Source organism: Gracilinanus agilis, chromosome 5, assembly GCF_016433145.1.
Source record: "Gracilinanus agilis isolate LMUSP501 chromosome 5, AgileGrace, whole genome shotgun sequence".
NCBI lineage: Eukaryota > Metazoa > Chordata > Mammalia > Didelphimorphia > Didelphidae > Gracilinanus > Gracilinanus agilis.
In genome coordinates, this window is record NC_058134.1 from 100,700,808 (window position 1) to 100,714,230 (window position 13,423).

General features: G+C 37.5%; 1 protein-coding gene across 1 annotated transcript in view; it reads right to left on the reverse strand.

The window, feature by feature from the left end:
• CNTNAP2 (contactin associated protein 2) overlaps window positions 1-13,423 on the reverse strand; it is a 1,887,185-nt gene that overhangs the window by 313,182 nt on the left and 1,560,580 nt on the right. The window contains exon 18 of the mRNA XM_044678981.1: window positions 1,517-1,687. Within this exon, the coding sequence (XP_044534916.1) occupies window positions 1,517-1,687 (171 nt within the window). The remainder of the gene's footprint in view (window positions 1-1,516; window positions 1,688-13,423) is intronic.

The following is a 13,423-nucleotide window of genomic DNA, read 5'->3' on the forward strand; positions in this document are numbered from 1 at the left end:
TACCTCCTGGTCATACTCTATGGTCTATGTATAGTAAAGGCCTTTTGTTTTTGTCCAGTTGGTTTTCAGTTGTGTTCAAATCTTTTTGACCCTATTTAGGGATTTCTTGGCAAAGATGCTGGAGTTCTTCAGCTCATTTTACAGATGAGAAAATTGAGGCAAACAGGCCTAAGTGACTTGCTCAGGGTACACAAAGCTATTAAGTGTCTGAGGCTAGATTTGAAGTTAAGTCTTCCTTACTTTATGCCTGGCTCTCTATCTATTGTGCCTCCTGCCTGCCCATATCGCCTAGTCTTCTTTTTAGGCTAAATATTCCTGGTTATTTCAGCTAATCTACATACAACATGGAATGAAGGAAAAGGGAACAGTAGAGGATGAGATGGCTAGATAGTGTCATGGGAGGGCAGCTAGGATTGAGAGCCAGGACTTAATCCAATATACAGTATTAATTCTAAGAAGGAAGGCAAGGGTTTTGAACAAACAGTGCCATGGAAACAATGAACATGAGCTCATACAGAACTTTGGAAGATTTTGGAGAATAGAATAGCCTGGAGTACTCTGGTTCATGGAGTTATCAAGAGTAAGACAAGATTGAATGATGGAACAACAACATAATTTCCTCTATCAGACTGTGAGCTTCCTGTGAGCCTTTTACCTTTTTTCCGGTCATATACCCAGAGCTTAGTGTAGTTCCTGTTACAAAGTAGGTGCTTAATAAATGATTATTGACTCACTGAAGTAAGATCGGAATTCAGCCTTTTAATTTGATACTCCATTTTCTATCTCATCTAATTCTGAGGAAAAATTCCTCTGAATATGTATGGTTTTGATTATGTGAATATTCTTATCTTCTACCTTGTGATAGAAATGACCAAAGATCAAGATATTTTCAGATATCGAGAAGCACTCAATTAGATTAGAAGCTTATCAAAACAGTACAGAAGAAAACACTAATTATCCATCAAGCCTTTGTTCAATCAGGACCACACTGGAGCTTGAATTTTGGTCCTGATCTGTAGACTTATAGAACAAGGAACACCTTTTGGGGGAACACCCTCAATTGCCTCTGACAGAGACAGTGTGATGCAGAAGAAAGAGTTGGTTTTAAAGTGAAAGGACCTGGATTCAAATCCTAACTTAGATGTTTGCAACATTGGCTAATACTTCAGCTTTCTTGGGTCTTAGTTTTCTCATTGGTCATTATAGTTTTAGAGATTGCTTGGGCAGCGAGAGGTTAAATGGCTAACTCTTAGCCATCTAACTAATGTATGGCAGAAATGACACTCGAACTCAAGTTTTTCTTCAGTCTATTTGCAGTGTTATGTCACTTCTCTTTAGTTTAACCTCACTATATCACCTTGACCCCAGTATCATTTGAGCTTTCTCAGAGATCAGAAAGAACTGTATGTTCAGACTTTTTAGAGCATAGAACTAGAATGATGACATCATTACCTTCATTCCAATGAACACTGTTAGCCATGGTTATTAATGGAGGTTTGGGAAGGAATGTACTTACATTTCAGTTCAAGTTTGATGAAATCTGTATTTCCCAGATTCTCCAGAAACACTCCATCAGCAGCTGAAGTTTTAAAGTAGAAAGAGATGTCAGCACTTGTTTCCCCTTGGAAAGTGGAGAAGTAAAGGTAGGATGATGGTGTAAAGAATGAGGCAGCATTCCAGTAGTTTCCTATGGAAGGAAAGGAAAAGACAATATACTTAATTTAGGGGCCAAACACAGCCAGAACCTAAAGAGTGTACATTTCTGGAGCTCCAGTAAATCTTTTCTATTAGTAAGGAGCCCACGTTTTACCTCATCTTTCTTAACAATGATGACACCAAATATCCACAAGCAAACTCAGTTTTGACTTTCTAAAAGGAAAATGACAAATGTTTTACAGAATAGTGATGGTTGGCTTTCAACATGCTTTTTGCAGGGCAAAATCCTTTGTTTAATTTGCACCTTTTGGGGTGTGATCAATACCAAAACTACACACTGAAATCTTTGGAAGTGATTTTAATCAGAAGGGTAAGCCTTCAAATTCCATACAAAATCCGCAATTTGTACCATTATTGATTATTTGTTATATTTATAGAGTAGGTTTCCTCTGCATGTTTCCTCCAAAGAGTGTGCTGTCTGCCCACATCGATTGCTAATAGCTTTCTCTTACAGTTTCTATCCACACCTAAGCCCTGTTTTTTATTCAATACACATGCATGATGTGAAAGTTTTGTCTTAAAATGAATTTGATTCTTATAAAATATTTCTTGTAATATACTTCAGCACAAACCAAAAATTAAACTTTTAGGCTTCCGGTATCATCACTTTTGTTTGTCTTTGTCTCCAGAGATACCCCCAAGCACTGAGTAATCTTTGTTGTAGCTGCTATTTAATGGGTGATGGGATGAAACCACCAAGTCCATCAGAGAAACATTGAAAAACTTACTAAGTAAAGCTATTGGTAATGGAAAAATGTTACTGGCTATTATATGATGAAAAATATAATTTTAGAGTTGGAAGGGCCTTTAGAGGTCAGACACTACTTCTGGGCTCAGCCCTTATCCATTCTTCAGGAATCATAGAGTTTCTAGAGGACTAAGTATATGATGAAAAAAGGGATAGAGATATCAAATGACCAGAACCCATGAAGGCATGAATCCTCTGTGATATCCCAATTCATATGAGATGAGAATTTCTCATTTAAAATAGACAGGGGTAATGAGGATTAGATGTTTGGATCTCAGAAGGATCAAGCCCATCATATCTCAGTAAGATATGCCCAGCAGACAGAGCATTAGATTTGGAGTTCAAATTCTGACTCAGTATCTTAATAGTTGTGACCCTTAGCTAACATCTCTGGTCCTCAATTTTCTCATCTGTAAAATGTGGATAATTGTACCTCCTTTAAAGGGCTCAATGGAGGATCAAATGGAATAATATATGTGAAATGCTTTGCTAGCTGATGATGATGATCACAGTATTAATAACTACAAACCCCACAAAATTCCACATAGAGGACAAAGACAACTGGATACCCTCAGGATGCAAAGTGTGGGATTCTGTGATGCAGCTTGATCCCCTCTCAGAAATATGGATCCCACAAAAGATACCAAGCTATAGTTAGGTGCTAGCCTTTTTCAGAAGAATATGTCCCTGTGAGTCTCCCCAAGCACAGAACTCTTTGAGCTCTTTCTGATCCATTTCTCTGAATACCTCACCTACCAAAACCCTCGCCCAGATTGACCAATTTTTACCTTCCTCACTATTTACTAATCTAACCTAAAATATATAAAGCAGGTACTCTTGTGTATCCTGAAATGGCAGCCAGCTTCCCCAGTCTAGTGTGATACTGTTCAGTCCTGTCTGTTCATTTTAAATCTGAAAGAACTGGAATGTGAAGTGAATCACATGACAATAATGACAGTTAAAATATTGGGCTTTAAACTTTATGAGATACTTTGCATTTACTATGTTATTTAATTCCCAGGGCAATTATTTTGATTAAGTAGTACAAGTGTTTTGTTCAGTTGTTCCAATTATGTGTGACTCTTTGGGACCCAATTTGGGTTCTATTTTTTGTGGCAAATGTTCTGGAATGATTTGTCATTTCCTTCTCCAGCTCATTTTACAGATGAAGAAATTGATTACTTATAAACGAAGAAACTGAGGTCCAAAGTGACAAAGTAAACAAGAAGCATTGTGCTACAGTGGAAAGAATACTAAATTTTCAGTCAGAAGCCCTGGGTTCAAATTCTACCTTTGTTACTTAGTGCTTGTCTGACTTTGGGCAAGTTATTGAGCCTTAGTTCCTTCATCTGTAAAATAAATGAACTGAGCTAGTTTCTAATATCTATTTTGGCTCTACCTATTAAAAGCTATGATTCTTATGTCATAGCCAAGTCCAGAGAGTGGTAACCTTGGTATTGGAACTTGGTATTGGCTCCTAACTCTTTCTATATTACTATGATATCATCATGAATAAAATTAATTAAATGAATGTCATCTTCTGACACATTTCCCTTTAGAGTACCAATAACATTCCATCTTTCATCAGGCACAGACTAGAAATTAAATAATTCCTGTACATAATATTTAGAAAATATAGTCTTAGGAATGGATTCTATCCTCTTCCCAACTTAATCCAACAAGTATTTAGCAAGTTCCTACTACATAGAAGGCATCATGCCATTTGTCAAGGACTTGAAGACAAATTGAGAAACAGTCTCTGCCCTCAAGCAATTTCTATTTAACTGAGGTGGAGGATGTAGGTGGGCAGAAATACAGGAAGCAAAGAGATAAGTAATCTTGTGACTTTTTTTTACACAGCATTCTCTTTAGTAGCCTAATACTACTGGAAATTAGAGGATACTAGCTGAATTTTGTAAGTGAGAATCAATATTCTATTCTTTAGCACTTTCCCCCCCAAAAGACAAGGTATAGATGTGGGCAGATTGAGAAGAGCCCAGAAACCACAGCATATGTAAAAGCCTTTTCAAGGCAGAGACTGGCTCTATATCCATCTGCCTTAAGGGATCTGGATGTCCCTGGATGTGTTTGTTTTTGTTCCCTAGTGCCCTATTCAGTCCCTGGGCAGTAGAACCAAGAAAACACCCTTCCTGTCATTCAAAAAGCCTGCCGGGTAAACAGAATAACTATTTCTTTTGGCTATGTTCAGTTGCACTGAATAAGGATAGATACCACCTGTGGCTTTGTATGTCACACTGTTCTGTGGTGACCTGAATATTGTGGCTGCTCAATAAATATTAATAAATGTGAAGGCTGCTGAATTCTAGAGAGTGTCTCGACTAGCTCCACCATTTTCATTCTTCATGATTTCATTTACATTTCTGCTTTGTACCTTATTGTTAGGCATTTTTTATTTGTATGACTGGGCTGCTTATTCGAAAAGAACATGTTCTTCTAACTTTAAGTTTACTGAAAAGTTAAGAAAATATAATGAATAACAGGCACAGAATACCACCGCCAAGAATGGCCCACATACTGAGTTAACTACCTTCTCATGCAGGGGTTCCAATTTACTAGCTGTGTGACCTTGAGAAAATCATTTATCTTTTCTGGGCATTGGTTTCCTCATCTGTAAAATGAGAAGGATGGATTGGATAGTGACTACTGTCCCTTCTAATTTTAATTGTTAAATTCTTCCTTCTCATGATTAGGATTTTATTTGTAAGGGTGGAGAAGCATATTGCTTACAAGTAGACATAGATAGGAGCATTTGGCTGGAGCAGGGGAGCAAAGGGGAAAGAATGGAGGCTTCAAAGTGAAATTCTGCCTCTGGTTATACTGTCTGGGTGACCTTTGCCAAGTCACTTAACCTCTCTGTGTGTCTCAGTTTCCTCAACTGTAAAATGCATTAGATAGTCTCTGAAGTCTGTTCCAAATCTAGACTTATGGGTTTATGTTTTAGTCATCTCCTAACAATTGGCAGCTTTTTCATGAAAACCTAAACCATAATCAATGATCCCTATGAAGTGATTGTTTCTTCCTCAAACTTCAGATCAAAACTTTCAATCCCTCTTGTGGTGTTTCTCCAAAATGGCTCTGGTTAGTAGTTATCTCAGGTTTATATGTATCATGTTCCTTTGCCCCAGACTGGGAGCTCTAGGAGTGTGAGGACCTTGCCTCATTGTCTTCATATCTTCCCCAGTGGTTAGCAAGATGGTGCATTAGGTAGATAGAGCATTAGGGCTATAGTCAGGAAGACCATCTTCCTGAGTTCGAATCTGACCTCAGACACTTAGTAGCTGTGTGACCTTAGGCAAGTCACTTAACCCTATTTTCTTCAGTTTCCCATTTTTAAAATGAGCTGGAGATGGCAATGGCAAACCAGGATCTTTAGCAAGAAAACCCCAAATGAGGGCACAAAGAGTGGAATATGATTGAAGTGACTGAACAGCAAATCTTCCTCACTTTGAACATAATACTTTGAACATACTAGATAAGTACTAAATAGTTGCTGAATGTATAAATGAATGAATTTATGCATAATAGAGTAATGTAAGTGACAGGCTATCATCCTAACTATTTATCGCTCACTTGGGTTTTTAAAATCCTGAGAAATGTAATTGGCATAAGAAGGGGGAGTAGAGTCATGATCCTAACATCTATAGAGATATTTTTCTATGAGTATCAATGAATTTTTTTAAAGAACTAAGAATGATTGCTTCAAACAGCAAAGTGAACACTAAATACTTCCTATCTTTCCCCAGTGTGCTAGCATGATTGTTCACAACTTTTCAGCTCTCCCTTGTTAAGCAATCCTTGTGATTATTCCCAATCTTTGAATAGTTATAATTCCTAGTTGAACTGGCATACTGATAATGCTGCTAGAAATGGCTACTAATAATGTACTAGAAAAGCAACATTTTTAATGGTGGAAGCATTGTCTGACTACATGAGTAAGAGAAAGATCAATGATTTTTGTCAGCATCATCATGGGAATTTGGGCATTCTGTGAAGTGATTTAGATAGTAACCATTTGTGACTTAGCAAAGAAATCGCAGGAAGCTTTCTGGGGCTAACAGGAGTCAAGCCATATGAATTAATCTATCAGCAACTATTTATTAAGTACTTACTTTGAGCCAGGCAAGCATTATGCTAATCCTTGGGGATATAAAGTGCCTATACTCAAGGAATCTACATTCCATCAAGGATCTTATCAACAGGATATACTAATCTTAGTACATACCAAAAATATACAAAGAAGTGCAAAGAAACTGGGGTGGGAGAAAGCAATAGGGCTGGGAAGCAGGAAAGACCTAAAGAAGAAAGTGGCCTTTCAGGTGAACTTTAAAGACAGCAAGGTTTTCTAAGAGGCAAAGAGGAAGAGGAAGTGATTTGTAGAAACCCAAAGTTAAGAGATGGGGTGTCATGTACAAGCAACATCAAGAAGCATGGTTTGACTAGACCAAACGTGTTTGAAAGGACATGGTCAGGGTCTCACAGGTACTCAGGGAATCTCAGGGAGGACATTCAAGCCCAGGGCTTCCTTACTTCCAGACCAGTACTCCGTCTATGCTACTAGTACAACTGCATTTTTATATATCTAGGTTTGTGTGTGCATACATGTGTGTTTGTGCACATATATGTATGTGTGCATGTGTGTATACATTTGAATCATATACACATTTAAGGCTTAGTAATGAAGAGAGACCATAGAAACAAATTATTAGCAATCAATGTTGACAAACCCATTGGACCACTTGAAGGAAAGACACTAGATAAATCCAACAAATGCCCAATAAAAAGCACAAACTGGATTTCATATTAAATTTGAAGGTCAGTACTACTGATTAAAATGGCTTCCAAAGATTTTACTATGAGTTTTGATATTAAATGAACCACAAAATATGTACGCTAAAGAAATATATAAATATTTATGAAAATAATAACTTATCTTGATCATGCTTTAACATTTTTGGAGCATTTCCTAGACATATATACTAAAGAGACTAAAGAAAGCTGAAAAGGATCCATATTTACTAATGTTGATAACAATCCTTTTCATAGGAGCAAAAAAAGAAAAGAAAAGAAAACTAAGGTAGTAACTGCCTACTGAGGACTTACTAAACAAATTTTGTGGGGGCAGCTATGTGGCTTAGTAGATTGCCAGCCAGGCCAAAGACAGGAAGTCCTGAATTCAAATCTAGTCTCAGATACTTTCTAGCTAGGTAACCCTGGGCAAGTCACTTAACCTAGCCCTTACCTCTAAGATGGAAGGGAAATGTTTAAAAAAGAAAAACAAATTATGGCCCATGATTGTAATGGGATATTATTGAGCCATCAGAAATAATGAAATAAACATGTTCAGATAAAAGTACCAAGACATTCAGGGAGTGATGAAGAGCAAAGTGAGTAAAACCAGGAGTATAATTTAAATAATGACAACATTGGAAAAAGGAATAACTTTAAAAGAATTCAGAACTTTGGTCAGTTAAAGGATGAAGCATGATTTATAGGATCAGAGATGAAGTATACACCCATCTTATGACAGATAATGAAGTCAAGATAAAGAATGAGACATATGTTTTTGGACATGGACAATAAAGAAATGTACCTCAATTGATTAACCATGTTTGTTATGATGGTTTTCTTGTTTTTGTTTGTTTCTAAGTTCAGTTGGGGAAGGAAGAGGTAGGAAAAAAGTAAATTTTAAAAACTGTTCAACTTTTTTTCTCAGGGTAACACTGGAAAGTCAGATATTTAAATACATACACACATATATATGTATATATATGTATACACATATCCTATTGATATGTAGGCACATATTAAGTTTAGGCACATTCAAACATTTGATCATTTTTATGAGATGCTACCTGATGATTCTGGGTTCAGCTGAACTAAGGAACTTACAAACATGTGATTTAACATTTAAATATAAGATATTGCTTTGCATGTTTACTATTTCTTATATTTCATTCTCATTCTCATTCCTTATCAGCAGAAATACTATTAGAAGAAACTGGGAGAGATCCTGTATGGTAGAGTGAATAGAGAGTTAGCTTCAATCTAGGAAGTCCTGATTTTGAGTCTTAGATGTAATACATGCTACATGTATGTTCTTGGGTAAGTCAACCTCTGTATTCCTTAATACTAAATTGCAGAATATGTTTTAACCTGTTTTGGTAGAAGGTGGTCCATATAGAATAAAATCAAACATCTGGCTAAAAACAAAAAGAAATCAAGAAGGAAGTCTCATTCGTTAGGATGTAAATGTTTGATTTTAGAACTTTAAGTAGAAGTGTCTGGTGTAGAGTTAGAAATACTTTCCTGTAATTTAGTAGAGCTCAGGGCCAGAGATAGAATTGAGTGTCTTCCATCTAAAGAGGATAGAAGTCACGAGGATAGGTAAGATCTATGAAAAGAGATGATGTAGACAGTGAATAGGAGAAGAAGAGAGAACAGATTCATATATGAAAGAGAGGGTGGGAAGAGGAAAAACCATTAACAGAGTACTGAAGAAGTGATAATAAAAGTAGTAGCAGGTCTAAGGTCATAGTATGATACCTTAAAGAAGTCAAAAGAAGAGTACAGTTTGAATAGGGAGTGAGATGAGGTGATAGGGCATATTTTCATGGAAGGAAAGGATTTGAGACTGATGACAGGTAAGGCTGAAATTAAAGGTTGGTGGGCCTTCTCCTGCCCCTTACTTATGTAAGGATGGGATTTGTGCAAGGGGGAAAGACAAAAGGAGCCAGAGACAGTTGCTGACAGTTGCTGACAGTTGAGACCAGAGAGAAATGAAATTAATTAATTAATTTCTTAATGAAATCTAATCTAACCAGTCCTAGTGTGATCATGTTCTCATTCTCTTCTTCACCCCCAATTTCCCATTTATTTTCTCATGTCCTCTTTAAGAAAAATAAACAAATAGTGCCTTTTTTTTGCAGGTAGAAAATGTGGGAAAGGTGGACCTTCCTTTGGGGCGGACATCCATGTTGACTGGATGATTTTTGTGAAATTAAATGTCAAGTTTTATATGTTTTGGTCATCCTATTCTGAATCACTGAAGCCTATCATAGGAACTGTCCTTGGTATCATCTAGCAGGGCTAGTCTGTCATACTATCAATTATTATTTACTATGATTTATTATTAAACTCAATATATGCAGCTGAGGTGTGGAGACGTTAGGTTTGATGTTATATGCTGTGGTCAGGCATATTTTTGCTTTACTTCTTATTATCTGTATTTTCAGTACTTTCTCCAGTATTTAAAATATATCTTATATTTTATATTTATATATTATATATATACTATATAATATCTTTATATTATATCTATATTTTCCTCCCTTTTATGGCTCAACATAAGAAGGTCACCTATAACAGCTGCTCTCTCTTCCTTTCTTCTCACTTTCTTCTTAACTATTTGTAGTCAGACTTCTGACCATATTGTCATGTAATGAAATACAAATTCCTTAATTGCTAAATCTAAAGGGTTTTCCTCAATCTTAATCCTTTTTGACTTTTCTGCAGCTTCTGATTCTATTGATCACTCTTTTCTTTTCCATACTTTTTTCCTCCTAAGATTTTTTTCTGACACTACTCTTGGTTTTCCTTCTACCTGCCTGCTCACTCCTCTGTTTCCTTTGCTGGATCTTCATCAAGTTCATTCCCTGAACAATTGGTGGTGGTGGTGGTGGGGAATCCTCTTCTCCCTCCATACTATTTCACTTGATCTAATTACTTCTTGTGGAATAAATTATCATCTCCATTTTGATTATTATTTAGTTATCACTGTCATCTATAAGAATGATTCATTTATTTATAACTATCCTCTGTTATTCTTCAGTTTTGCATATCCAGCTACAAACTAGACATTTTGAATTGGCTGTCTCACAGACATTTTAAAAATTTGGCATATCCCAAACTGATCTTCTTCCCAAACTCTTCTCTCTTCTAAAATTTGATATTCCTATTCATGTTACTACTATCTTCCCAGGCACCTAGGCTCACAATCCAAATGTCATCCTCACTCTCTTTCACACTCTATAATCTGTTGTGAAGTCCTGCTTATTAGCCTTCTTAACATTTCTTTTACCCTCTTCTTTCTTGGACACACTGCCATTAGCCTGATCTATGTTTTCCTCATCTATGGCACAGTTTATTCAAAAAGCCTTATGATTGGTCTCCTTGCTTCATATATCTCCCCATTTTTGCCCATCCTAATACTGCTTGCCTGTTCATCTCCATCAATTTTTGGAGGTTCTTCATCAATAAAGAAATTGCTTTCTTAATTAAGTTTTCTCTCTATTAACATGAGTTGCATATTTTTGATTTTATATGGAAGTCTGATTCAAGAAGTTAATATGATTCTTCGGGGATGAGCCACTCAAATACAACACAACATCATTTACTGAGGGCCTATAGACATGGAAAGCTCTGCATCAAGCACCAGGGAGATAAAGAAAAAATGAAAAACATTCCCTATCTTCAAAGAGTTTATAATCCACTCACAGTGGGTGATGTGCAAGGGTCAGTGCTAACTGAAACAAATAATCCACACCTCAGCAAACCTTAAATAATAAAAATACTGATCTCATATCCTTCACTCAGGTCTGATGCTTCTCTCTGGGAGCAGGTCTGGCCCTCAGTCCCAGAAGGTTATGCTTTCAGAGAAGAAGTTGTGACTAGTCCTTCCAAGTTGGATGGGCTTTGAATATGGGTCCCCAAATGGCCCTATATATCTGTCAGCTAAGCACCAACCTTGCTGATGTTAGATAGGCTCAAAATCAATGGATTGGGGTTTCCGGGTTAAGATGGAGGCAGAGTAAGAAGCAGCTCTTAACCTCTCCTGACCGAAACACACAAAACTCCTCAAGGGGACATAAAAACAAGTCCAGACGAATGGAGGAACCCCACAACAGGGCACAGCATGGAAGGTACGTGGAATCGAGACATTTCCAGGCTATAAAGGGCTCTCACTCAATCGCGGGCTGAGCAACCGCCCCACCCCCACCCCCTCCACACTCACCTATAGCTCCGAACCCAGCTAAAAAGAAATAGAGCAAGTTTGGGGCACCCATCGAGTCATCGGCAGCTCCGGGACCTGTTCCTGAGAGCAACAAGACTTAGGACCCCATTAAGTCAAAAACGCACGCGAAATCTAAGCGCGCGCGGGAGCAGGACGCTGGGCGCAGAGTGCCAGCTGAGCAGAGGCGTGGGTGGAGGCAGACACAACCAGGAACTAAAGCCTAAGTGGGGAACCAGTGCAGACGGGTATACGACTGTGGAAGTAGCTCCCTGAGACTTGTAAAGGAACCTCCTGCAGAGGATCAAGCAAGGGAATCCACCAGGGGGCTTAACCTTGGGAAAAAACCAGAACTCAGACCTCAGGAGCCAATAGATCTCTGACAGACACTGAGCGCGAGGATAAACCTGAGAAGCTGCTGGGCTAATGATGGCTAATCAGTCACAGGAAGTTCAGAAGACAAAGAGTAATAACAAAAAAAAGAAGTCTTTAACACTCGACAGCTTTTACACAGAGAAAATCCAGACAACCAAGCAAACAGAGGAGGAGAACAAACAACCATCCAGACCCTCCCCAAATAAGGAAAACTCCTCACAAGCTATGGAAGAGTTCAAAACTGAGATTTTGAGGAAAATGGAAGACATCTGGCAAGAAAATAACAGTTTAAAAGGTAGAATCTTGCAACTGGAAAGCGAGGCTCAGAAACCAAATGAACTGATAAGCAAATTGAACACAAGAAATGACCAGATTGAAATGGAATACCAGAAGATTATGGCCGAAAACCAGAAGATTATGGCCGAAAACCGAAAGATTATAGCTGAAAATCAATCCCTAAAGGCTAGAATTGAGCAAGTAGAAACTAATGATCTCTCAAGACAACAAGAACAAATAAAACAAAGCCAAAAGACTGAAAAAATAGAAGGAAACATGAAATATCTCAATGAGAGAGTGACAGACCAAGAAAACCGGTCTAGAAGAGACAATTTGAGAATAATTGGTCTTCCAGAAAAACCAGAAATTAATAAAAACCTGGACTCTATACTAACAGCAATAATTCAGCAAAATTGCCCTGAAGTCCTACAACAAGAGGGCAATATAGACATTGAAAGGATTCATAGAACACCTGCGGCATTCGATCAAGAAAGGAAAACACCAAGAAACATCATTGCAAAATTCAAGAGTTTCCAAGCAAAAGAAAAAATCTTACAAGAAGCCAGAAAGAAACAATTCAAATATCAAGGAGCAACAATCAGGATCACACAGGATCTGGCAGCCTCAACACTAAAAGACCGCAAGGCGTGGAATACAATATTCAGAAAGGCAAGAGAGCTGGGCCTGCAACCACGGATCAACTACCCATCAAAATTGACTATATATTTCCAAGGGAAAGTATGGGCATTCAACAAAATTGAAGAATTCCAGGTATTTGCACAGAAAAGACCGGGGCTAAATGGAAAGTTTGATATCCAACCACAAAAATCGAGAGAAACCTGAAAAGGTAAATAAGATACAGAGGGGAAAGAAAGAAAACTTATAATTTTTAAATTTGCCTTTTTAAGGGCCTCAGTGAGATCTAATTATCTGTATTCCTTTGTAGAGAAATATTATGTATAATTCTCTGTAGTGAACTCTATTCACTATTATAATATTCACTATTATAGTAATCAGAAGAATAATTAACAGGGTGAGGGTGGAACACTAAATAATCTAAGATGGCATGGGGGATGGGAAAGAGGGGGTGAATAGCAGGGGACACCAAGAGAAACTTGAGCGAATAAGAAAATAAAATATTCTATTACACACAAAGAGGGCATGGGAGAGAGAGGGGACAAATACTATTATAAGAAGGAGAGGAAGAGAGCATAAAGAGGTAATAATCAAACCTTACTCTCAGTGTAATCAACCCGGAGAGGGAAGAGTAGCTATACTAT